The 27,555-nt window shown below is 39.5% G+C and overlaps 1 protein-coding gene across 2 annotated transcripts; it reads right to left on the bottom strand.

Moving 5' to 3' along the window:
• Window positions 1-1,827: 1,827 nt before the first annotated feature.
• On the bottom strand, window positions 1,828-27,555 carry LOC121458126 (interferon-induced very large GTPase 1-like). Of its 2 annotated transcripts, none has more exons than XM_041667257.1 (2): window positions 27,491-27,555; window positions 1,828-9,537 (listed from the first exon to the last, which is right to left on the bottom strand). In XM_041667257.1, exon 2 carries the CDS (start codon window positions 9,531-9,533, stop codon window positions 2,430-2,432), a length of 7,104 nt encoding a protein of 2,367 aa, XP_041523191.1. In that variant the 5' UTR covers window positions 9,534-9,537; window positions 27,491-27,555; the 3' UTR covers window positions 1,828-2,429. The 2 variants fall into 2 exon arrangements, with proteins under 2 accessions (XP_041523191.1, XP_041523190.1); XM_041667256.1 differs by lacking the exon at window positions 27,491-27,555 and adding an exon at window positions 14,780-14,826.

Genomic DNA, 27,555 nt, shown 5'->3' with positions numbered 1-27,555 from the left:
AATTTTATTGTAAAAAATTAATTTCTATATTCTGATCTTATTTTCCACCCATTTCCAATCCATTCTAAGTCCTCTGTAACTTGCAATACAAACAACTTGACTATTTCTCCTCATTTTTCAAGCTCACAAATAAAAACATTAGAAACAAACTACATAAGACGCCTAGCAATAGTGGAAAGGTGCTTGAACTGGCCTTCCCCTGAAATCAGATTGGTTACCACCCTAATTCCCACCATAGAACCTACATCCAGTAACTGATGGAAGCAGGTGCAGGGATTCACAGTCAAGCACTGGACTGAGCTTCTGGAGTCAGTTGAAGAGAGGGAGGAGGGATCATATGAGCAAGGGGTAGGGGTCAATATCATCATGGGGAAAACCACAGAGATGGCCAACTTGAGCTAGTGGCAACTCACAGACTCTGGACTGAAACATGGGAACATTCATGGGACCAAACTACACCCTCTGAATGAGGGTGACGACTGTGTAACTTGATCTGTTTGGGGTGGGGGGCTGGCAATGGGACCAGGACTTATCCTGGGTTCATGAACTGACTTTTTGGAGCCCATTCATTACCTATGTTGGGAATACCTGTCCGAGCCTGATTCAGGGGCTTGGTCCTGCCTCAACTTGGTATCCCAGACTTTGTTGACTCCCCAAGGGAGGCCTTAACCCCCTCTGAGGAGTAGTAGATGGTTGTGGGATGGGGAAAGTGGGATAATGGAGAAGGTGAGGAAGAAGGAACTGGGGTTGGAATGTAATATGAAAAATATGTTTGAGATAAAAAAATAAGATTATAAAAAGAAATAAACTACAATAACATCCTTCACCCAAACAAAATAAAAAATCCACAAAAAATGAAATTCAAAGTTAACAAGAACGTAAAAATAGCAGCAACAACAAAAATTCTGGTAAGACAAAAAGAAAATCCCCAAAGATAGCCAATTGAGACAAAAATTCCAGAAAAAATACCATTGAGTTTGTTTTTTGTTAGTCAAACACTCCTGTGCATGGGACATGCCCTGCAGTGTAGACAATATACCTATGGTATTTCATGGGATGAAACTGATTTTTCCTTTTCAGTGTGTATCAATTGCAGACAACTTCTTACTTAGGGGTGGGACCCTGTGTTCACTTCTCCCTTTCAGTGCTGCAATCGAGCCTGGCTTGACTCTATTAAGAATTTTTGTGCATTGCCACAGTCTCTGTAAGTTTGTATGCACATCAGTCCTGTTATGTTTGCTTGATACTGTTTTATTGGAGTTGTATATGACCTCTCACTCTTCCAAACTTTCAGCCTCTTCTACTGTAAAGCTACTTAGACATAAGGATGATTTGATGAAGACATCCCATTTAAAACTGTGTGCTCCAAAGTCTCTCACTCTCTGTATGTTTTCTAACAGTGGGTTTCTGTGTTAATTCCCATTGACTATAAGAAGAAACTTCTCTGATGTGTGTTGATCAATGTAGTGAATTATTGATATAACAATCATTTTAATGTTTTTGTTACTTTAGCAGAATAATAGTAATAGGTTTCCACTAGGTATGAGATCTGTCTAATCTGAGGTTATTGACTACTTAAGCAGTGTACATATAGGTTCCATCTTATGGGATGGGCCATAAATCAAATCAGAAAGTGTTCAGTAAATCCCACAATATTTGTGCCAGTATTGAACAAGTTTATCTTGCAGGCAGGAAACTGTTGTAGGTTTTGGGGTTTGTAATTGGGCAACGCTGTTTTTAAATACCAATATTTTCGATTTGTTCTTTCTTTTTGTAAAATGAACAGAAAAATACCAAGACAGAAAGTATGAAAAGAGTAAAACCATGTTCAGAAAAATAGTTCTTGTTTATTCTTTCCTTTATTGGATTGGTAATGATGATTGACATCATGGGTTTGTCCTGATCAAACCTGCTTAACTACTTTGCAGAACAGAAGCTTCTTAATTTACTCTGCTTTGGGATCCTCGTATCTCAAGGAAGATTGTTACACTGAAGTCAAAAAGGTTTTCTTATTATTTGAGAGAGGGAAAAATCGACTTAAAGGCTTTTCCTCAGACAAGTATCTTGACTGCATTTCCCATCAGTGTATCTAAAGATCGGTGGCAGCCTGAAAGGCTAGAATATTTGTCTAATAAAATAACTTCCCATGAGTACACTATATGTTTAAAGAAACATTCAGAATATAAACTATGAAATAAACTATTGATAGGATATTGGTCTATTCATATATTCATATATATAATACATTATATTTCAAGCAGGAATAATAACCACAGTACAAAAATCTTAGTAGAAAATCATCTAATATGGAAATAGTAACTTGTTAATGGTTACTTTTTTCATTTATAAGGTAGAATATTGAATGTAGGTCCTAAATCGATATTAGGGTCCCTTGATTAATTTGAAATTTCTGTGGAACTACTAGTATTCTAATTGTGACTTTTTAAGTCATCGAGTACTTCTTGCTTTGTGATTTTGAACCATGAATCTGGTATTGTTCCTTTTTCAAGGAACTTTTTGCCGTATTTGTTTTCTAGCTCTGTTTTAAAGTGGCAGACAAACCATTTCCAGTATGGCTGGGGAGATGAGTCTGGAGTGATGCTCCACCTGGCATAGTTATCTCCTGCTTCTCGATATCTTTTGTATGAATATTGCAAGTCATTTACAAAAAAAGGATAATCACTTGCTACTAAACTAGTACAGAATTCAATGACAAAGTCCTCTGTTTTTTTCCATTTAGCTCCACGTACAGCCTGAGGACGGTGGAGTGACACACTGTGATCTCCTTCATGTTCGGGAATGGTGTTGGTACAAACTGCTTTACAGAAAGGACACTGCTTCCAGCAGCCACAGAGCTGGGCAGAGAGAATTTTCTCAATGTCAGGAATCATTTCATCTGTGGGCTTACTTGAGCAGTCCTCTTCGACTTTCCTCAGTGCAGGATCCAAAGCTGCACTCATGGATTCTTTGAGAAACTCAGTATCATTTATTTCCAGGTGCTCTATGCTTATCAGGTCTCTCCTTGGAAAGATCAGGTTGCTCCCTAGGTGATCACAGAACAAATCCAACCAGCGAGAAGCAGTGCTGCTTTCATTTTTAGTTACTTCTGTGGCATTTTGAACAGCAGAGAGGATGGCATTTTTGATGTCTTCTAAACTTGTTTTTAAAAAAGTCTTTAATTTTTCACTTTCTTTTTCTGAACAGTACCTTATAATGTGGTCTCTAATGTAGTCCCTAAAAAATTGTTCTGGATGATGAATGTAATCCCAATACTTCTCAAAATTTTCTTCTTCTGCCAGAGAAATGAGAATGTGCTTCTCCAGGTTAGACCTGTTTCCATTGAATGCAGGGCAGGTGGAATTCATGTCCCTACTTACTTTACGACCCATTTCCCCCCATATGGTAGAAGAAACAGCAAGAGTGAGCTTACGCCAAAGAAAGTCAACAAAGGATGTGATGGAGGCTGTACCTTGGCAGCGCATCTTAAAACTCGTGAAGAAATCATCTTTCTTTCTCTTCATATAGTTCACAGGATCATTTGCAATCTTGAATGCCTCATGCATTTCCTTGAAAATCTTTGATGCTTTCTGGAATAAGCACAAGGATAAGTCGATTGCATAGTCTCTGGTAAACGTGTATTCTTCCTCAGGGGGCACAGATTTCATTTCATTTTCTATAATCCTCAAGATTTCATGAAAATCATTCTGACTGTAACCACACTGTTGCTTGCAAATGTTTTTAATTGTTTCATCAACTCTTAAATCAATATTATTAGTAACATTTTTAATGGATTCTTTATGAAACGTTTCTAAATTCGTGGGGATTGAACCATGTTGTTTTTTCATTTGGATATGTTTGTCATAGTTGATTTCAAACATATCTCCAGAGTCCCTTTTTAGTTTTTCTATAATATTTTTCTCTTTCTTGAAATGCTCCAAAAGGATATTTTCAGAATCCAAATCAATGTTAGGATCTGTCACAATAGGAACACTTGGAGTCACATTGGAGATCCAATTTGTCCAAAGTTGATTGAATTTCTCATGTAACTCTTCCTCACTGAATTCTTTACCCTTCACACTTAAAGCCAACTCTCGGCTCCTCTCTAACAGTTCATTTTCATATTGTGACACTTGGTTATCTAGTCTTTCTTGACTTTGTTTAAGACTGAGAAGCTCATTGCCTTTCTTTCTGGTGTCTGAAATAAGTAATTCGTTAAGCATTTGCAGCTTCTGTTCAAAATAAGCTTTCCATTGGACCAATGTTTCACTATCTGGGTCTTCTTCAAAATACTTGTCAAATTCTTTCTTGATGGTTTCATATTTTCTGTGAAGTGGACCCTCTAGTGTATTGGTTGTGATTGTCTTTATTTTTGAATTCTGAATCTGATTGTTCAACTGGTTTTGTAATTCCAGCACATGGCTCCTCAACTCCCAGGTCCAGTGATTATATATAGTTTCCAGTTTGCTCATGGCTATGACTTCCTTAGTGTTTCTGAAATTGAAAATGAAATTCTCACTGACAAGGGCTTTCCACAAATCTTGAACTCGAAATTTTACATCTGAGATTTTCATGATACTTCTCCTGGCTTCCTGCTGGGCAGTCTGAAGAATCACACTCTTCAATTCCTGGACATTGTAGCTATAATAAGGATTGGGAGAGGCCATTGGGGGGTTGCCATCCCAGAGGTGAGCAAAGTAGTAGACATGATTCTTAACATTAAATTTTATTACATCACTGAAGCGGGTTATGTCTGAGCACTCTTCCACCTCAGCAGCTAATGCTGTCATTTCATCCAGTCTCTGTTCCAGTCTCCTTCGTCCTTCCACAGTTTGGTCTTTAGCTGTAATTTCTCCCACATTCTGATGGACAAAAATGCAACTTGGGGAGATTTTCACTTGTTTCATTCTGAGAAAAGCCTGGACAACTATTTGTAGGACATCCTGCATCTCTGCTGGATTCTCCCCAAATATATTGATCAAAGTCAAGTTTCCAAGACCAGTAACGAATGTTGCCATCTCATTGTCCCAGTTCTGGGATTTGTTTTTGAGTTCTGGAGCCCGAAGTCCTTCTGTGTCTACAACGAGCACAAAATCAATGCCAAGTTCATCTGTGAATGTCTCTTCCACCTTCAGGAGCTGCATGTAGGCCCCCTTGGTGCACCTGCCTGCACTGGCTGTGAACTGCAGCCCAAAAAGTGCATTTAGTAGGGTGGACTTCCCTGAGCTCTGCAGTCCAAGGATAGAGAGAACAAACAACCTTTTGTCTCCAAGCGTCTCTGAGAGCTTGTCAAAAACAGCTGCCACCCATTTTAGAGGCACATATGAAGCATCCCCATCCATCAGCTCAATGGGAAGACCAGCTACCATCAGGTCTGCAGCAATCTGGGGGAGGCAGAGAGAAAGGCAATCTCTAAGGGAGGAAGTGTCTTCTAGAGCTTCATAGATCTGGGCAACTTCTCGGAGTAGGTGCTCAATGCCAAATGTACAGTCATATATCTCTGTGGTGATGGCTTCTATCTGATTCTGCTGGTCAATCAAGAAGTTACTTTCATGCTTTCTATGTCCTTCTGTTTGTTCCAATGACCACAAAGACCTTTGTTTCTCCTGTAATTTTTCTAAATGTTCTTTAGTTAAGTTATATAAAAGCAGACTCAACCAGGTCAAGATGTACTCTTTAGAAGGAGTTTCTGCATTTTCTTGAAGAGTTTTAAGGAAAGAGCACATTACATCACTGAGAGGAAAGGCCTTTTCTAATTGTTGAATGCGGATTTTTTGTTTCTCTCCCTCAATATCACTTTTATGTTGTTCAATACTCCGATTTCCTTTTTCTGTCAGATGATAGAGTTCTTTGTCCTTCTTACACCAAATGTGCCAGAGTTTTCCCTGAAGTGGTAGTAAGTTTTCTTTTATCTTTGATAATGTCTGTTTTGCTAGTAGGGTCATTATAATCTCAGCCTTTTCTTTAGCTTTCTTGCAGTCTTTCTGGTCTTCATCAACCAGGAATCCTTGTTTTCGAGCCATCTGTGAACAATCTTCTAAGCTCAAAGAAGTATTAGAATATTTTAATAAATGTTTTATGGCATTTGTGAGTTCTTCTGTTAATTCTGCCTCATTTCTATCCCTGATGCCAATTCTTACTCTTCTACCAGAATTATTGACTGAGACATTTTTTTTATCATCCAACAAACACAATAGAGGTATTGAAGACTGACTCAAGTGTCTGACAATATCCTGGTTTTCTTTATTGCCATCAGAAGATGACATGAGGACCACAATGACAGACGAGATATCCTTCAGGAACCTGAGTTGTTGCCTATGGTCCTTGGCATCTCCATGAAGATTGGTAAAGGCCACACACTTATCAAATGTGTCCTCACCTTGACCCCCAGGACAGAACCAGGAGATCTCCACCACTCCTTCCATCAGGAGACAATATTTGCTACTTCCTCTGCAGTGTCTGTGAAAAAACACATCATATTTACGTTTATGGAGAAAAGAGTTCATGGTCTGAGATTTGGAAGCAGAGAAGCCATTTCCAACTCTAATGAAGGACACGATGGGGGTAGAGACACGGCACATGTGCTGATTCCTGTGACTGTAGCTCTTGTCCTGTGGTGATTTACTTGACTCTTGCCAACTTCTCCTGATTTGTCTGAGAGACCAGAGAGAGAATTCTATCTGAGAAGTGCTGGGATTTGGCACCACAAGGGGGAGTGCAAACTGACAAATGGAAAGTTTGGACAAAATGTATTGCCTGGCCAGATCATCTGCACAGTGAAAAATGGCCATCTGGATGTCCATTGGGTGAATGCGTGGCTGGGACTCTGTGTCTTGAGGATCAATAGGTTCATCTCTGTCATCAGACAAGTCTTCGAATGGATCAAAAGTATCAATTTCCTCATAACAGGGGCCTACTAAATTTTCAGGTTCATCATTTTCAGCCTTTTTGAGAATCAGATGTCTGAACCCACAGTCTAGCATCAGTAGCTTTTGTAGGAAATAGAAGGGAAGTTCCTGTTCAGATGCTGGTTGGGAGTTGTGTACAGAAGTCTTGCAGATCAGATGGAAGTCAGCTTTGCTCATCATTTTTGGGTAGTGATGTTCTAGGCCTAAACGTTGTAGTAAGCCTAAGAAAGGTCCTTTTTCTATCATTTCCTCTGTGCTGTTTTCATCATGTTGCTTGTTAAAAGTCTCTTTGTTTTCATGGTTGAGCCACTGCAATTGTTCTTTCACTTCATCCATCCTCAAAGGAGAGATGTCGTGTTTACAGTTCTCATCAGTGTGTAATCTCATGTCAGTCTCCCGATTCTTGGAATCAGTATCTGTTCCAGATTTTGTGAGCACATTTGGAAATTTTGGAGACAACAGCTGTTCTATATGCTGCCTTATTAATGCTAAGCATTCTGTTTTCTCTTCTAGAGAAATGGCTGTGTTTCCAACTGTGCTTGTCAGAGTTTTGAGTACTAGGAATGCCTGTGCCCCATTTGGGTAGGTAGTTTTGAGCTCCTGATACACGTGTAGGGCAGTTTGTATTTCATCCAGGAGGAAGTTTAACTCAGCACATCCCAGGAAAGCCTGGAAAATATGTCTTTCCAGCACATTGCCTGACCCAGCTGCAATAGAGATTAGTAGCAACTGTAGGTCAGGCTGCTCTGCTTCTCTAAGGTAGTTCAAGAAGGTACCAAACGCTGTGGTGACTTTACATGTGGCTTTTCTTTGAGCTTCTTCCACTGTTTGTGGAGATTTCTTTTTCATACTCCCTTCTAGGTTTTTTTGTATTTCCTTTAATGTCTGAAGAAATTCAGAAAACGAGGTGATTTTTTCTTGTTCTCCCTCTGATTCTAACTGGTGTATCCACTCCATGCTAGATGGGGCCTTCAGAAAGTCTGTCAATTTGTACACACAACCATCTATCACTTTCCTAAGTTTCTCATCACCTTCATAACCTGCATGGAATTTAATATTCTTTTGTAAAAGTCTAGTTTCTTGGATTATACTGAAGAATTCTTCATCCAGAATCTGAGTAGGAAGGCCAGACAGCACAGCATAGTTTTCTTTTAGGCATTCAGCCACCTGAAAAGGGTCCTTAAAATCACTTTTGTGACTCCTGAGAATGATGCTCCAAACAGGCACCAGCCTAATTCCCTTATCAATAACAGACCATGTTTTGTTGTTGGCAAGTAGACCAGCTGTCCACTGGAAAATTTCATTTGCTTCTGATGGTCCACCTATCTTGGACACAGATAATTGGACGTTTATTTGGAGCTGGTGATTAGGTGTATTCTGGCATGATCTTACATTATGTGAATCTGACATTTTCATGCTTGCCTCAAATTGACCTTCAAAGCCACTGGAGTTCTCTGTTATGTAACAATCTAAAGCCTCTGCTGTCCACTGCTTCACAAAATCTAGCTGATCACTTTGGAAACCCTCTGAAATGGCCTTCCAGCAGTAAATTCCCCCAAGATGCAAAGGACCTTGATTAGCATGAGAGCCAAATCTGTTGAAAAAGTTTTCAGTACTGTTTCTCAGTAGTAGGAATCTGTCTGGTCCATCAGTATGTTCCAGTTGTTCCTCAATAATTTTCAGTTCCTTGAGCGCAGCCTCAGAGAGCTGGAGCTGATCACTTCGAAAGTGGAAGGAGGCTAGTGGCATGTACCTGTACTTAACTGAAGAGAAATAAGAGTGCTCTGAATTTGATTGCTGTGTGTCCTCAGATTCAGATTGTTTCCTTTGATCTTTACCACATTCTTGACTAAATCCCAAGTGTTCACCCTTGCCTGATATCATTGTTCTAAATCCCAGCTTCACTGTTTTGGTGAACAGAGATTCTGCTTGAGAAGACATGAATTCTTTTGTGTCCATCATTTTTCCTTGTTCAGGTCCAAAGAGAAAGAATTCTTTGGGGACCCTTAGTAGCTCTTCTCTCTTTGCTAATTGGTCCTTTCCCTTGCTTGTCTTATAAATTCCCTGCAGAGCCAGCCCTCCAGATGCCCATTTTACTAGATCCCTATCTGGGAGGTTTCCACTGTAGGAAAGTTTTTGCTCCATATGGTTGAGATGTCTTTCCATTGCTTTAGTGACATCTTTTAGGGGTACTTCCGGCCTTGGCCAGCACTCTTCAGGAATCTCCATTGCTTGTCTCAGCTCTGCTTCCTTTTTCTTAACTTCTTCGTCTTCTCTGTGCTTCCCTTCTGACTGTAAGGCCCTCAGTTCCTGCAGTGCCTGTCCTGCCTGCTGCTGTCTGCTCTCTATCATCTCCCCTGAAGTCTCCTGGAACTCTGCAACACTGTTTAGCTGTGAGAGGTCAAGCAGCTTCTCCAGAGCCTTTTCTTCCCATGTGTGCTGTGTCTGAGACTTCAGCTTCTGGAGGTCTTTTTCTTCTAAATATAGTAAGTCCATGGCACAGGTCACACCCAGGTCTTCCCGAAGCTTATGCAACCAGGAGTCAACAGACAACCCCACTTCTGTCAACATCTCCTGGAGATCTAGCTGCCTTCTGCTTCTTGACTGAACACGCTTTGTTGTTGCCATGGCTCTGTGAAGAATAGATACCTATTTAGTCTATGTACAAATGTAAGACATCTGATTCATATGACCCAAATTTAAGTGTTTTTAGGAGGCTGGTGTTGAATGCTTCTCATGCTTTCTTCTAATTGCCTAATTTATGTTTATTTAAAACTTTTGTCCTGTCATTTTCTGTTTACTGTAAATAATTTATATTTCTAGCTGCTATTAAGAGGTTCAATCTAATAGATCGGCTTCAAGTATTTATTTCCTTCTACATTGACTGTAGCCAAAACCACTGATGGTTAAATTTGATAACATTATTAGATGACAACCAACATTTTATTTGACAAAAAAGTAATTTCCTTATCCTAATTAACATTTCTGTATTTGTTTCTATAAAAACTGTGTGGACTATTTCAATTTATATTTTCCTAAATACAAATCAAATTATGTAATATTGTGTTGGTCTCTAAACATTATAAATGAATTTCTGTTTTATGCTTGGTCACTTGCTTCTAACATCTTCTCTTGCCCTAGGATATTGTGTTAGAATATTTCTATTGATGTGATAAAATACCATAATCAAGGCAACTTACTAAAAATGTTTAATTTGGGTCTTGTGATGTCACATGGTTAGAGTTTGTCACCATCATGGCCTGGAGGATGATAGTAGTCAGGAAGGCATGGTTCTCGAACAGTTGATGAGAGCTCTTGTCTTAAAACAAAACCACAATAAAGAGAGAGGGATAGGGAATGGAAACGGTTGGGATGTTTTGAAACCTCCAAGCTCATACCTAGTGACAAACCTTCTCTAACAAGTCCAAAATAGCCAATTCTTCTCAAGAATTTCCACCACTGTGGCACAAACATTCAAATATGAGCCTATGGGTATCATTTTCATTTAAACCACTGTTTTATACTTCCAGTCCCATAAATATATAATGTAAAATATTTAATATAATTTCAAATGGTCTCATCATCTTTAATTCCCAGCACTGTTTAAAAATACAAGTTCAAAAGATTCTTCTGGGACTGAAGACAATTTCTGAATTGTAACTCTGTAAAATCACAAAGCAAATTACATGCTTCCAACTTCTAAGGGCAAAGAATAGAAATACCATTCCATAGAGGAGGACAGGCAGCAGAGTGGGAGAATACTGGACCAATGTAAGACCAAAATACAACAGCACACACTGCAAATTCCATAGCTCCATGTCAAATGGTAGATGTTAGATAGCTTCATTCTTCTAGCTTTGCTGGTGACAACACACATCTCTGTCTCAGCACTACTGTTAATCTCTGGCTCTCCTTGTCAAATATTCCACACATCTTGCATCTCCAACATCTAGAGGTCTTTTACTCAACTTAAGCACCACTTTTACAGTTATACACAGTGCCCTTTCAGAATCTCCATGTTGCTAAGATTTTCTTGCTACATGCCTACAAGGCTCTCCAGTCCTTGCAGAATTGTTCTACAGCCCATTTGTTCCTATATCCTTCATGATTCTAAAGCCCCAACCTGGTGGACAACATTTCCAAGTTTGATTTCCAACTTGGGGTGAATTCTTGCATTCTTAATTCACATTGGTAGAGGCTTTGATTTGTTGTTGTTCTTTGTGAGAAGGAAATTTCCTTAGTCCCCCTCCCCAATTTGGATTTTTAATTTTTTGTCCTGCCTTCTGGTCACCCATTTTTGTTCCATTTGGATCAGGCATTTCTTTACATTTTCCACCTCTGTCAACACAAGCCAAGGCTATAACATTAAATTCTCATGTGTTCATTTTCACTTCAAATTGTACATCTTGTATTGCTTTTTACCTTCTTGTTTTTTTTTTTCATTGTAGACCAGCATAAGAATGATCATTAATAACAACACAGCAACACCAATATCAGGTACTCTTGAACTTTTACCTGCTGATGAAATTGCCTCAATACGTTTCACTTTGGTTTCAGGAAGATTCTTAGGACAAGGGCAGACTGTAGCTACACTCTTCTCTAGTACATTATAAGAATTGTCTCTAGCCCACTTACTAATGTTCTCCTTTTTGAAACTTCTTGACTTGGAGATCCATAGTTCGCATTTTTCTCAAGACTATTATCTTCCACATTCCTAGCAGGATTTCCTGTTATTCCGCACTTACAGTGGCTAACAACTTTCCTATTGCAAAGTACCAAATCCTACTACCTCCCTCCATATTAAAGCACACTCAAACTTTTCATAGTAATATACCACCTTTGGAACTAACTTCTGTTTTAGTAACTTTTATATTCCTGTGATAAACCCTGTGACCAAGGAAACTTGTCCAAGAAAGCATTTAATTTGGCTTGTGTGATTTAAGAGGGTTAGAATACATTCCATGACCACTATGATAGAGAACATTGAAGGAAGTAGGAACAGTCACTGATATCTCACCTCTTGAGACATAATTACAAGACAAAAACAGAGATATAGATATATATAGGTATATAGATAGATAGGTGGATAGATAGATAGATATATAGATGGACAGACAGATGGACGGGCGGCAGACAGATAGATAGTTAGACACTGAGAATGGAGGGAGTCATTTGACATCCCAAAACCTGGCCTGAGTAACACACTTTTTCCAATAAGGCCACACCTCCTAATCCTTCCTAAAATATTCTACTAACTAGAGACCAAATAGTATAATGTATAGATTTATTGGACCCATTCTCATTCAAGCCACCACAGACATGCAATTTCCCTATTACTTGAACATCATTATCCATGTATTTATATGTGGGTCCATATACACTGTTGTACCTAGTATGTTATGGCTGCTACTTTACCGTGTTCACACACACACACACACACACACACACACACACACACACAGTCTCCAGGCAATATCTCAGAACAACAGCTGAGACGAGATTGTATATTTCAATAACATATGTTATTCATATTTTCCTTTCTCCCATGACTCATGTGTTATCTCTACTCTTTAATTTCATTGTTCTACTTTCTGCTAATTTTCTTTCTTCTGTTTTCCCCAGTGTTGCTCCAGTACTAAACACATACATGATTTCTGTTAATTTCATCCCCAAATACAATTTAATTTAGTATAGATTGTTGTACATGACCATTATTCCACCAGACGTCAAAAAGGGAGGCTCAGTCTGTGGACTATTCCATAAGGATTTCTTTGAGTTAATTCGATGCTGTCTCTGTGGTTTCATATCTCCCTCCTACTTCACGTGGCATCTATGTTTTCCTCATCTCTTCAGCTAGAATAACTGTTTTGGAGTATAATGAGAATCTTTTCCTTTTATAGGAGCCACAATTTCACAAGTTCCTTCATTAAATATGGAATATACAGTGAATGCTATCTTGTTTCTATATTCTCCAGAAGTTACTGGAATTGAAGGGTGAGTTTTAAAATCTGTTTTTTTAAAACTTGGCCTATAGAACAATTCTGGTTGTTTATGTCATTAGTACTTCACTCCCAGAGTCCTGCTTCAGTCATAATTTTATCTTGAATATGTAAACTCTTGTTTGAGCTAGTTTAACTTCAGGGAATAGAAATAAGACACCAACTCTACAATATAGTCAAGCTTGAATATTCTAAATACTTTAACTAAAATATATGGATATTTTCTAAAATGCAAATAACAATTTCAGAAATGCAGATTCCAGTGCTTCTAGAAACACAGGAATCATGAAAATTCCAGATGACAACAATAACAACAATAAAAATTTCTCATTCTATAGACATACTAAAAATGATCAGTCTGGATTAATGTAATGAGAGTTGATTGGATAAAAACTGAGATAAATAGTTCAAAAATAATTATAAAAATGTGCAATGGAATTAAAGATTACATAAATATCCTGATTGAATTTTGAAAAATAGAAGCAGATAATTGAAAGATATCAATGCAGGATATGAAAGAAGATTTTAATGAGAAAAGGAGAGTAAAAAATTAAAATATTAGAAAGGAAATGGTCAATAATTTATTAAAAACTTGAGTGGGACAAGAAAATCCACAGAATCAACCAACCTGGGCTTATAGCTGCTCACAGAGACCAAACCACCAAGCAGAGAGCCTATAAGGTACTGACCGAGGCCCTCTGCTCATATGCTAGAGTTGATAGCTTGGTTTTCCTGTTGAATCCTAACAGTGGAAGCAAGGGGCTGTCTCTGACTCTGTTGCCTACTTTTAGAATCCTTTCTTTCACTGGATTGCCTCATCCCACCATAATAGGAAGAGAGAAAACTATCTTGCTGCAATTTCATGTCATGACTTGCTGAAATCCCTGGGAGGCCTGCTGTTTTCTGGAGAGAAAGTGAGGGAGAGTGGATTAGGGAGAGAGGGGAGGTCGGGAGAGAGACTATGTTTGCAGAGGCTGTGAGAAGACTTGTCTTTTGGATACGTTGCTGTCAGTTCTGTTAAATATTGTGAAACCATGGTGATTCTCCCTAAAAATAGGATTAGTTTTTAAAACATCGAGCAATGTAACATCTCCTGCAGGGGCAATGCAATGTCCTTTCCATTTTCTCACACCATGAGACCTTAAAGTCATAACATTCTCTCTTCATTCTAACAGTCAAATTTACATAGATTCAATCTCACAAAATTACTTGCTAACAGACCATATAGAAATTTTTATAGAGGATAGGCACTGAGCAGGAAGGCAACATGCACCACCCTTACCAGACAATCAGGTCTGGGTGTGGGTGAAGTCCAGGTTCAGGGATCTTTAGCAACTTTATCTAATGGTTGGGAATGCCAGATATTTGCCCTTGGATGTTTGCTCTTTCCTAGGTGGTGTGACCTGTTCCAGAGTGCTTCTTTGTCAGCTTCTACTTGCCCTTTTTGTGACCTTGATATGCACATTATCATTGTCTTTGTCTATGGAATTTGCCAACTATGTAAAAACTAGAAACATCATGGAGACACCCCTTGTTCTTCTCCCTGCTTCTTCACGCAAAGGAATAAAGAACATGTAGTGGTAACATACAGGAGCTGATTTACCCTCAGATCCAATCCTCCAGGATTTCCCTGCCATAGTGAACCTTTCTGGACTCTGAGAGGTTTAATGGGATTAACCCCAGAATAAACCTTGATATTAATATAAAAATATTCGGTGATAAACCCAAAAAAGTGAATTAATGCCAAGATAGAATAACAAAGCTTGTACACAAGATAGGTTTGAAAGGTTGAAACATGTCTTAACATATTACAGGGCACCTTTGACAAACATATATCCAGCACTATATCAATGAGGACAAACTAATAGTACTTACTTTAAAATCAGGATTGAGACAAGGAAGTCCATTTTCTGACCTCTTAATCATACAGTCCTTAAGGTTCTAGGTAGATTAACTAGGCATCAGAAATAAATAAAGGTGAACAAATAAGGAAGGAAAAAAAATCCAAGTATCACCATTTGAGGATGATGTGATTCCATACATTAGATACTCTAAAGCCTGCATCATAAAACTGTTATAATTGACAAATACTTTCATCACACTATTAGTATACAATATAAGTATCACGTGTTATAAATATCACGATCTTTTCAAGTACTAATAATGAACTTAAAAAGAAAGAAACTGATAAAAAATCTTTTCATTCACAATAAATTAATAAATAATATAAAATATGGAATAAAACTGTTTTACTGGCATTGGGACCCCACTTCTCACACTGGGTCACCTTAATACATGGGGAATCTTGATATGAGATGTTGTATTGATATTCATGGGAGACTTGCCCTTTCCTGAACAGAAATGAAGGAGGAGTGGACTGAGAGAGGAGACAGGAGGGAGGAAGTTGGAAGAGAAGAAGGAGGCAAAACTGTAGCTGGGTTTTAAAGTGAATAAATAAATTAACAAAACCAAAATTATAGAATATACATATGATATGGTTCATTCTGTCAAAATAATTAAATTGTTTGCTGGAAAATAGATGAAGAAAGAAATTACCATATTAAATAAAATATACCAGGCTATGACAAATGAGACATTTGTTTTCTTTCATAGAGTTTTCATGTTCCATAAATAGATAAAATCCTTTATATGTAAATATATAGCTTATATGATGTTAAAGCAGAAGCAGACTGTGTGAATGACCTAGAGAGATCCTCAGAGGTTATGAGTACTTGGTCTTGCAGAAAACCTGCCGTTGGCTCCTAGTAACCACATAGCAGTATACATTTATCTGTAATGACAGTTTTAGAGGACCATGTGTCTTCTGGCCTCAACAACCACCAGGCACACATGCTGTGTACAAACATTCATGCTGGCAAAACATGGGTGCACATAGCTAGCAATAATAAACTTAGAAAAACTGTGTTGAGAATGAATGGGATAAAGAGATGGGAGGTGCAAAGGAATATATTATAGAGAGTAAATATATTAGGCAGGGTCCCGCCATTTACTAAAGCTATTCTATTAACTTGTTTTTTCTATATTTTTGCTCTTAACCACAACCATATAAGATTTTGGCACAGGACTCTGAGAGACAGACTCCCTTCTATTTCTGCATCAGGAGACAGTCTGACTGTATGCATTCACTATTGACTGCCAATCAGTCACTGGCATAGAACTTACTTCTTCCTCTAAAATATATAAGAAGGGAAGATCTTTTTGTCTTGTCTGCCTTATACTGACTTAGCATCTTTGCTGTACTGCTGTCTGTCTGTATATGACATTAGTAACTTTTCTAATAAATATATAAAAAGCACAGAGCGCTTTGAATTCCTAATATGAAACCTTTTGAATATGGGTAAACTATGTGATATACTTGAAATATCTTTATGAAATTTATAACCATCTATAATGTACATGTGTGATTTTAAGAAGTTATTAAGAGACTATGAAGCATTTTAAGAGTAGGGAGACACAGCACAATGGTTTAATGGGTCAAAGATAGTAACAGAACACATCTGTGGGAAAAATATGATGGGTATTGAGAGGGTAGGGTAGAGGAGGAAATATATGAATGGATAACTAAACTGAAGACCCTTCAAAATGTCATTAGGAAATCTACTATTGTAGGTGCTTAAAAGAATAGATATGATCCTAGAGAAGCTAAATAAGAAGGTGAATCCAAAGACAAACATATACGCATCCTCCTGAATATTAACCTTCATCAGGTGATGAAAGGAGACAGAGACAGAGACCCACATTGGAGCACCAGACTGAAATCTCAAGGTCCAAATCAGGAGCAGAAGGAGAGAGAGCACAAGCAAGGAACTCAGGACCGCGAGGGGTGCACCCACACACTGAGACAATAGGGATGTTCTATCAGGAACCCACTAAGGCCAGCTGGCCTGGGTCTGAAAAAGCATGGGATAAAACCGGACTTGCTGAACATAGCAGACAATGAGGACTACTGAGAACTCAAGAACAATGGCAATGGGTTTTTGATCCTACTGCACGTACTGGCTTTGGGGGAGCCTAGGCAGTTTGGATGCTCACCTTACTAATCCTGGATGGAGGTGGGCGGTCCTTGGGCTTCCCACAGGTCAGGGAACCCTGATGGCTCTTGGAGCTGATGAGGGAGAGGGACTTGATCGGGGGAGGGGGAGGGAAATAGGAGGCGGTGGCAGGGAGAGGCAGAAATCTTGAATAAATAAATTAATTAATTAAAAAAATTAAAAAAATAAAAGTGTTAACATTTATTTATTATATAAATGTGCATATATTCTATTAGACACCATAGGCTGAAAAATAAAAAGCATGATAGAAAATACTGTATTACCCATCTTGGAATTGTTGGCTAGTGGGGACCTACAGACATAAAAACATAGCAAATTATGGTCAATGCCCTTTTTTTCTTTTCTAGAATTTGTTGTCAAGTATCATTTCTGAAGACACTGCATACTTGAGTCTTAGAATATGACTAGATGAAGCCGGTACTTCCTTGAGAACTTCATCCCTACTTGTTAGGTTTCAGAGTGCTGGAAGGTGCTAAACATGCTATTTGAGAGGAAAGTCTGATCAGAATGTCTTCAAGGACTGACCTATTTAGGATGATCAGGGAATGGAGAAAGCACAGACACACAGACAGAAAGGCTAAGATCAAGTAGACTATTTTTCACTGCTGGAAGGTGTTTGGGTTAACACTTCACCCCAGCCCCTGGCATATATATATTCAAAAAGTTTTGAATGTTTGAGTTAAGGCTTCACCCCATGTCCTGGCATCCATATACCCAAAGAATCTGGAATGTTTGGGTAGAAGTCCCATTCCCTAGGAGTTGCCTCAATCCAGATTCCACATTCAAGAAGCCTGCCCAACGATGACCCCCTCCTCAGAGATTCCCAAGACCACTTCCACATGGTATTTAAACAGCAACCCGTAGAACAAACATGTGGTTTCCAATCTTCTCGCTGGGGTTCTGGAATGCCACCTGGGAGTGCTGGTATCCATTAAACTTGGGATTTTTCTAATTCAGCTTGATTTGGTCTGATTTAGATTATTGCATTGGCAGAGAGGTTTATTGGGGTGCAAAAACTTTTCATCTGTAGGTCCCACTGAAAGGCTGATTTTACCACCTGCCCAGGACCACCTGTTGAGCAAACACCCTCCCTTGCACCTGCTCTCCACCAGGCTAAGATTGGCTTCATCTGGGTAAGTTCTGATTTCCAAGTCATTGCCTTTAGAGGTCCAGGACTTCATATGATTTTGGTTTTTCTGCAAAGACACGGCTATGCCAGGCTCTTGACCTGACCAGGACAAGGCCCTGCTTTGTCCCAAGGGGTACCTTCATCAGATGTCCTTTAAAGGAATTTCTCACACCTCTCTCTCTCTCTTTTTTTTGACCCAAAAGTCTACCACAGTGGATACTTTGCATTAGGCTTTGGGTTTGGCATAGACTTGTGAGATGGGTACCTGCAATTTGAAGCCAGATTCTCAAATGCCTTTGGGCTGCCTTTTACAAATTCTTTCTCAATTGGGACTGTCCAATATCATCTGTCCCCAAAGGTTAATCTCTCTCTGCTTTAAGATCTAACTTCAATATGATATTGACAATGGGACAGAGTGGCCACATGGAGTAAACTCTAGAATTTTCCATCATCCGTGATCTTGAAAATTTTGCCTGCCTGGGGACAGACAAGTGGACAGAGCTCTCATATGTCTTTGGTTTCTGGGCACTGCATTCCCAACCCACCCTCAGTAGCCAATGTTCTACAGCACTGGTTTGGTAACCGCGGTCACAGCACCTCCAGATTCCTGACTATCTGGGAATTGAGACCCTGAATATTCTGCCTTGACCATGCTGCCAGAGACACTGGCCCTTCCTGCACTCCCTCAAACCCTGACTACCCAACCACATCCTATATGGCACCATTCTTCACATTCTTCCCCTCCTCCCCTCCTTCCCACTTCCTCCCTAGCCAAAGAGAAGGTTGAAGGCCAACTTCCTCCTCCTTACCCATCTAGCTAGCTCCCCTCCGATTTCTCCTACTGCCTCTCCTGACTCTTCCATGCCACAACCCATCTCTTGGACCCCTTCTACACACTGTCCTAACCCGTCCCAATCCTTCCTTGTCTCTTCTCATACCAGGTCTCACCAACCTCTGGACGTTCTCTGCCCTTTCCGAGAGGTAGCAGGAGCTGATGGAATTGTTAGAGTCCACGTTCCCTTCTCTCTTCAGGACATCTCACAATTAGAAAAGCAGTTGGGTTCCTTTTCTGCTGTTCCGTCTGTTTATATCGAGGAGTTTTGCTATCAATTTAACCTGGCATGATCTCTATGCCATCCAGGCCTCTACTCTCTCTCCTGAAGAGCAAAGTGGGTTCAGGCAGCAGCTAGAGAGTACACAGACCAGACACACCTAGTGGACAGTACAGTCCCTGTCGGGGACTTGTCTGTTCCAGCTACAGAACTGTACTGGGATTATCAACCAGGCCAGAATGGCTGGCAGAGGTGGGACATCATGGTCTGCTGCCTCCTTCAGGGCAAGACGATGGTCTCATAAAAAGTTGTTAACTTTGAAAAACTCTGAGAGATCACACAGCAAGCTGATGAAAATCTTGCCGTTTTTTAAAACCGATTACAAGGGACCATGATTCAATATACTTGACTAGACCCTTCTAGATTGTTCCTTCTAAGGTCCCTTCTCCATTCATACGCTGACAGCTTTCTCCCTGCCCCCTCAACAATAGACCCTCATGCTCTTGAATCTGCCCCACTCTCTTCAGGGGACAGAGTACTCACCAAACAGCTAGTTCCTAGATCTCTCAAATCATGATGGACAGGACCTCACAAGGTAATATTTATCACCCCTTTGACTGCCAAGGTTTTGGGACACCCATGTTGGTATCACCTCTCCAGGTTCAAGCGGGCACCTATTCAGGATTCTTGGTTTGCCCTAGAGTTAGGGCCCTCTACCCTCTGGTTTTTTAAGATGCCACAATGAAGGGCCTACTCATGTTTATCTGTACAGATGATAACAATCTATATTTTCTCCTAGCAACCTGCCTTCTCAGATCTCTCAGGGAACAGATGTCTTGATGGGCCTCATAGGCCTGGACCTGAGGCCCAGTGTGACTTCCTAAGCATAATTTGAGTTTGGTGAGGCCTAGTGTAACTTCCTGAGCCTAACTTGAGTTTGGAGACCTGTCTCTGGCTACCCAACCTAGGCCGACTTCTGCCCAGCTTCAACTAATACGGCAGAATATTTTTTTTTAATTTATTTATTTATTAAGGATTTCTGCCTCCTCCCCGCAACCGCTTCCCATTTCCCTCCCCCTCCCCCGATCAAGTCCCCCTCCCTCATCTGCTCGAAGAGCAATCAGGGTTCCCTGACCTGTGGGAAGCCCAAGGACTGCCCACCTCTATCCAGGTCTCGTAAGGTGAGCATCCAAACTGCCTAGGCTCCCACAAAGCCAGTACGTGCAGTAGGATCAAAAACCCACTGCGATTGTTCTTGAGTTCTCAGTATTCCTCATTGTCCGCTATGTTCAGCTAGTCCGGATTTATCCCATGCTTTTGGTCCTTGTTTCTTGCTTTGCCTTGGCCCATCCCAGGGTTCTCCACCCCATCACAACCCTATATAAGCCCTGCTTGATATCATTAAATGAGTTCCTGCTTTGACAGACTCACAACTCAGTGGGTACATTTCTTCCTGGTGTGTGTGGTAGGGGTGGTGGGGGCCTGAGTTGCAACACTCGCCATCCTGTTCACCTTGCGCATCCGGTTCTGCCTCTACCCTTCCTTCCAGGGAAACTGGCAATGTCTGAGGTCTTCAGGATGGCAGTTAATTGATGCCTTTCCAGCCACACCTCCCAGTAAGTGTGAGCTTTCCCACTCCCAACTCTCTCCTACCCCACATCATGCCATACCCACAACACGCAGTCAGACATGAGCTGGTGCCCCATATCCAAAGAGTCTGGAATGTTTGGGTTGAAGTCCCATCCCAAGTTGCCCCCTCCTCTGGGAGTTGCCTCAGTCCACACTCCACCTCCAAGAAAGCCTGCCAAAAGATAACCCTTCCTCAGAGATTCTCAAGAACACTTTCACAGGCTATTTAAACAGCAAACCAGAGAACAAACACGTGGTTTCCAGTTTTCCTTCCTGTCTCCTCACTGGGGAACTGGAACACTACCCTGGAGTGCTGGTATCCATTAAACCTGTGCTTTATCTAATTCAGTTTGACTTAATCTGATTTGGATTTTTGTGTCAGTGGAGAGGTTTAACAGGGTACAAAATCATTTTAGAAGGCAGCAAGCACAGACCAAAAATACAAGGTGTTTAATTTACACATCTGAAGGAGGAGGCAGGTTAATTTATCTTAGTAGGAGAACTTTGTAGAATAGCAGTCTCAGGAAACTGCAGTTATCCAGGAGAGGTCACTGAGGTAGATAGTTTCTGCTCACACTGCCAACATTCACACTCACACCAAAGGATTTATCCTTTCCCTCGGAGTCTCATAAGCAGAAACCAGAGTTGGTCTGAAATACTGGGGTCTTTCACATGCTTTGCTATGTCAATAACACACGTTTACTCAGAATTTCATCTGTTGCTCACACATTCAGTCAATGCCTTTTCTGTTCCTTACAAAAAATATCCTAGATTTTCCAGGTATGATTATAATGTTTTAGGTACAAACTAAATGAAATAATATATTGATTGGTCAGTAATTCAATTAAATTCATTCCAAAGGGATATGATATGGACTTTGTATCCATTTGGTGCTCCTAGTGGGTGACAACATAAACATTAGGATTTCTACTGCCTAGTTAGATGAAGTAGGTTATACTGAAGCATACCTCTGAATGGTGTATTCTGCATTTTGTCTATTATGTATTTTGTTTACAATGAGGAAATTGTTTTTACTTTGTCTCACATTTGTACTGTAGTGATATGCCTTTTCACACAACCATGATAAGGGAATGAACTGATCATGGATGGAATTCTCAGATACTATGAGTAGCATCAAGTTTTTCTCCTTTAAGTTGTTTTTACAGAGATTTAGTCACAGTGACAGAAAACTGACTAGTACCATACAACTCCTCTGAAAGTAGAAATTTATGATCTGTTGAAAGACAAAATAAAGAGAACCAGAAGCTAATCTTTGGGTTATGATGTGGCTACAAGCCTATGGTGCCCAGTGAGGGGAAGGTGGTTTGAGTAAGAATGCCTGCCTATAGGGTCATGTATTTGAATGCTTAGATCCACCAATTGGCACTATTCGAAAGGAAAAGAAGATGTGGTCTTGTGTACTAAGTGTGTCACTAAGGGTGGGCTTTGAGGTTTCAGAAACTCAGTGTAGGCCAAATAGCTCATTCTTCTTGCTGCCTTCAGGATTTGGATGTAAAACTCTCAGCTATCATGCTTGCCTGTGTGTCAACATTTTTGCTGCTGTAAAGATAATGCACTAAACCTCAAAAACTGTAAGCAAGCCCCGATTGAATGTTTTCTTTTATAAGAATTTCCAAGGTCATGGCATCTCTTCACAGCAATAGAACTCTGTTTAAAACAGTAGTTGGTACCAGGAGTGGAATATTGCTGTGACATACCTGATCATGATGCTTGTTGGCAGAATTTGGATGCTGGAACTTTTGATTAGGAAAGCAATGATTGCTTCAAATGGTACTTAATGAGCCATATGAGTGGAAACATAGAAGACAGTGGTGGTGAGAACAACATAGATTATGACTCAGGGGATTTCAGAGAAAAAGAATATTAGTCAGTGGTATAGAGACTGTTGTAGTGGTATTTTGGCAAGAAAGTGGGTGCTTTTTGCCCTTGTCCAAAATATTTGCCTGAGGGTAACTTGAAAAGTTTGGGATTATTGATATAGGTGGAGGACATTTCAAGAGAGCATAGTGCTGATTCTTCCTATGGTTGCTATTAATAACTTTTATGTAGATTTATAATGAAAAAGAGCAAACTGCATGTAGAAAATTATAACATGTATGGTTTGAGGAGAAAGGGAGGGCAGGAAGAATAATGGTGTTAGGTCCATTGCTTAAAGAGATAAAAAGTTTAAAGGAAAGCCAGATGCTAAACAGAATGAAGAGAGTTATGTGCTCACGACAAGGTCCCATCCAGGTAAATTTAAAATTGTGGAAAGGATTTAAAGACAAGCTTAAGAAGTGAAGGAAACAATGGGAAACAGAAAACCGGTGCAACTGAATTTGAACGAGGGGAAAGTTCCAGCCCTGGCAAGCAGCAGACCTCGGCAGCTTCAGCAAAGTGTTTCTGTCTTTAGAATAAAAGATAAAAGAAAAAGCCTACAGACTATCCTTCCATGCTAAGGAAAACTGATGAGGCCATGCTTGTGTCAGGGGTATCTGAATGGAGGCCCAGCCAAGCCATTATGTGAAGCTGTAAAGGTGAAACCTGGATTTTGTTTAGAGACATAAGATTCCTGCCAATGAAAGCTGGAGACTTATTGTGGAAAAGCACGAGAGAGAAACATGTGTTTTAGTAAACAAAACTGATAGGAGCAGGAAATCTGAAGAATGCCTTGACATCAAACATAGAATGAAGTTTGTCCTGCTGGTTTTCGGTCTTGCTTTGGTCCTGTATTTCCTTACTATGGTCTCTTTCCTCTTTCTTCCCTTTTGGAATGGTGATGTGTATCCTGTACAATTATATGCTGGAAGTATATGATCTGCTTTTTTTAATTTTTATTTTATATGGAATTACATTTAAGAGATTTCTATGAGTCTCATAAGATTCCTTATCATCTTTCTTTTCATCCTCGCTTCCAACTCTGAACTCATATAGTACAGTGTACTTGGAGTGCAGCATTCTGTACTTGAGACTGAACCTTCTGAAATGATTTTAACTATGCTCCTTTTCCTAACTTTTGGAATAATAGTATATATTGAGGGACATTGTATGTTGGAAATATGTGGTACACTTTTTTATTTTGATTTCCCATGGGTTTAGAGTTAAGTAATTGCCTGGAATTTCAGAAGAGACTCTGTAGTTTTAAACATTGTTGAAGCTGTGACAGGCTATGGGGATTTTTGAAGTTTGACTGGATGCATTTTGTGTTATGGTAGGGCTATAGGCCAATGGAGGTTGGGAGTGGAATGTGGTAGGACCCATTCCCTATGGAGGAATACCTTGCTCAGTCCAGATACAGGGAGGAGGGCCTTGGCCCTGCCACAAATGATATGGCAGGCTTTCTTGATTCCCCATGGAAAGCCTTACCCTCTCTGAGGAATGGATGGGGATTAGAGTTGGGGGAAAGTGGGAGAGTGGGAGGGAAGGAGGGAGAGGGAACTTGGATTGGTATGTAAAATAAAAACATTGTTTTTTAAAAATAAAATAAAAAAAGAAAGAAAATGTCCACTATAGCCTCATAAATTTGAATATTTGACCACCAGAGTTTGGCACGAACAGAATGTATTAGTAGGTATGGCCTGGTTAGAGAAAGTCTGTGACTGGGATGGGATTTGGGATTTCAAAGGCTCAAGCAAGTCCCTTTGCACCTGTCCTCCTGCTGACTATTGATCCAGATGTAGAATTCTTAGCTATTATGTCTTCCTGCATGCTGGCATATTCCCTGCCATTATGAAAATGTGCTAAATCTCTGAAATTGTAAGTGTCTCAAATAAATGATTTATGCAATAAGTGGTGTCAAATCATGGTGTCTTTTTAGAGTAATTGGATACTAAGACATAATGTATAGGCTTGGAGAAAATATATAATATCTAATAAAGTAGTATCATTCTATATATATGTAACCCTTGAAAACCAATAACATGAAAATGAACAACATAGTAAAAGACTTGTTCAAAGACTTGGTCTAACAAGCTCTTCATCTAGAAGATTTACTGATTGTTTATAGGTTTATAAATGATTTTTGACAAGAATTGTTGTTTAGAAAATGAATGCAATCATGATATATTACCATTATTAAATTGATCACTATCTGTATTCCTTGCAATACACAATATTTGAGAAGAAGTGGAGGAAGTCATGTGAATTCAAATAAGTTAACATCACTAATGAAGATACTTTAGGCTTTCCAAACAAAACATTTATCATAGAAACAAGAAATCTTATTCCTTGGTAATGTCACATAAATGTTGAAAGCTTAAGTTAACACAAACATCTGAATAGAGACCGAATGGAAGCTTTAATCATATTTGCTAATCTAGACAGAGGTAAGCAAGATGTCTATTAATGGCTTCAGTCTGGAAAGCCCTTCATGAGCTAGCTCATCTGTTTGAGCTCCTGTTCACCAGTTGGTGGCGCACTTGTGTAAAAACATTGATCTTCACTTTTGTCTACAGTAACTAAAGCAGGATGAAAATTTGTCACCTCTGTCTTCATTGTGTGACTGGTCCTATTTGGCTGAAGGCACAGAGGTAAGTTATTGTCCTTAACATTTCCTTTTAAATGGATATTAAATCCCAGGAGAGGAAAACCTAAATGGATCAACAATCCATCTCTTAGATGAGATCTTTTCATGAGGACTGGACTTCATTATCTGTGATTGAAGAACAGATGAAGAATTTAATAATTTATGGGACCACCTTGCAGTAGTGACTTCCTTCTAGTAGTTGAAATATTCCTAGACACATGATGTGCAGAACTATTACTGGACTACGATTGCTTAACTATGCATACTTTTGACTTTCTATTTGAATCTAAAACCTTCATACCAACACCCTGAAGATGGATTTAGGGACCACTGGTTCCACTTTTTATTCCAATTATGACAATATAGAGCAAATCTCCTCTCGATTTTTACCACCATACATCTCTTTAACTGTTATATAAGCCATGATCTTCATTACGTTGGATCTCTGGGTTCATATTAAAACCCTTGGTCAGGTTCTTAATGCAAAGAATTATTCATATAGAATGACCTCCCTTATTATGTGATTTAAAGTAATAAAATGTCGTATAAAGAATCACACTTCAGTATAATGCTTAGATGAGACCTATGTCTGCTCTTCCCCATTTTTAACTTCAGACAGGTCAGACATAGCCCATCAAAATTCCGGTTCATTGTCTCATAAAGGATTGTTGGAATTATTTACTCATGTTCATCTGTTAAAAGCCAAATATTTAGTCTGACAGCTTTTGTTAATTTTCTCTCCCTCATATCCCCTGGACTCTGTCTGACCCTCCTCCAGAGACAGTCCATAACTAACTTTTCCTTTCCTTCTCCTACGTCAATTTCCTGGCCACAGGGAGAACAGTCTTTAAGCACCCACCTGCCCCATATTGGCCTCTTCCTCATCATGTTTGTCCTCCCACATGAGCAAGAGCCTAGTCTGGTCAGCGATATGGTTCAGTGAGTTCTTGCATATGATCTCACAATGTGAACTTAATCCCTGGGACCCACAACATGTCAAAGGAGAGAAAATAATCCACACAGATGTTTCCTGACCTTCATACGTGTGATATGGCAAATATGATTGCCCAGCATGCAAAAACTCAAAATAACAATAACATGTATACTTAAAAATGAAAAGATCCTTTTCTTCCTGGTTAATGATATGCTTTTCCCCCCTGTTGTATATGTCCCTTTCCAATATTTAAAATAATCCTTTCAAAGAAGGGTTCCCACTTTAAGCTTGGTCTTTTGTTTTATTTGCTCATACAAACCACCAAGTTATATTTTAGTTTAGAATTTCATTCTCCCATCCTTTTAGTTTGTTTATGGGGTAATAGTTTTAAGAGTATGAATAATATGTTCTTATGATGTCTTTTTGTTTTTCTCAAGACAGCATTTCTCTGTGTAACAGCCCTACCCATTCTTGAACTAGCTCTTGAAGAGCAGGCTGGCCTTGAACTCATACAGACCCACTAGCCTCTGCCTCCCAAGTGTTGGGATTAAAGGCATGAGCTATCACTACCTTGTTTATGATGTCTTTTTTAATGTTTGCAAGCTTTGTAAATATGAGAAAGATTTTGGGATAGTTCTCAGTCCTTTCCCCTCCTCCAAATGGCTAGGATTTTACAGCAGGTTTGCTTTATACTGCTTCTCTTCTATCTTGAGTTATTTCACCTACCTTTTATTGACTCATCTCTTTTGCATGTATGCTAATGTCTAAAGAGAGGCACATGTGTCTTCCCCCTTCACTTCAGCTTATCTATGGTCACTTGTGAAAAAGAAATGTGTTTGTCTGAAAAGAAAATATAGCTTCTGGTTCCAAGAGGTAAAGGTCTGAGGTCCAATTAAACCTTGTAAGAAAACATGAACCTCTATGATTGAAAACGAAGCCTGCTCAGTCAGAAGTTTCTCTATTTCCCCTTGAGTGACATAAAGGTATTTTCCATCACTAACTCTTGAATACGGAAATTGAAGAGAGTAAAGTCTATGTCCCTCAGGGTTGACTTTGTCCCTCTTTTCAGTGGAACAGAAATATGAACTTTAGATTCAGTGCTAAACAATGCTTGTGGCTTCAGCATGCCATAATTGTAATGACTCCTTATCTTTTCCATTAGTTTCCATTTTGCATTGTCTATTCCATTCATTCTATTTTGTATTTATCTGTCCACCCTGCTTCCCATCTACTCTTCCACTTACTTGTCTCCTTGAGGCCAGGTGTCTGCTCCAGACAGAAATGCAGGGAGAGTGTGATCCTTCCTGGA

This window comes from Microtus oregoni, unplaced genomic scaffold (assembly GCF_018167655.1).
Source record: "Microtus oregoni isolate MIOR12 unplaced genomic scaffold, Mior012 000016F_ref0000370, whole genome shotgun sequence".
NCBI lineage: Eukaryota > Metazoa > Chordata > Mammalia > Rodentia > Cricetidae > Microtus > Microtus oregoni.
This window is presented reverse-complemented; position numbering and strand designations above follow the sequence as displayed.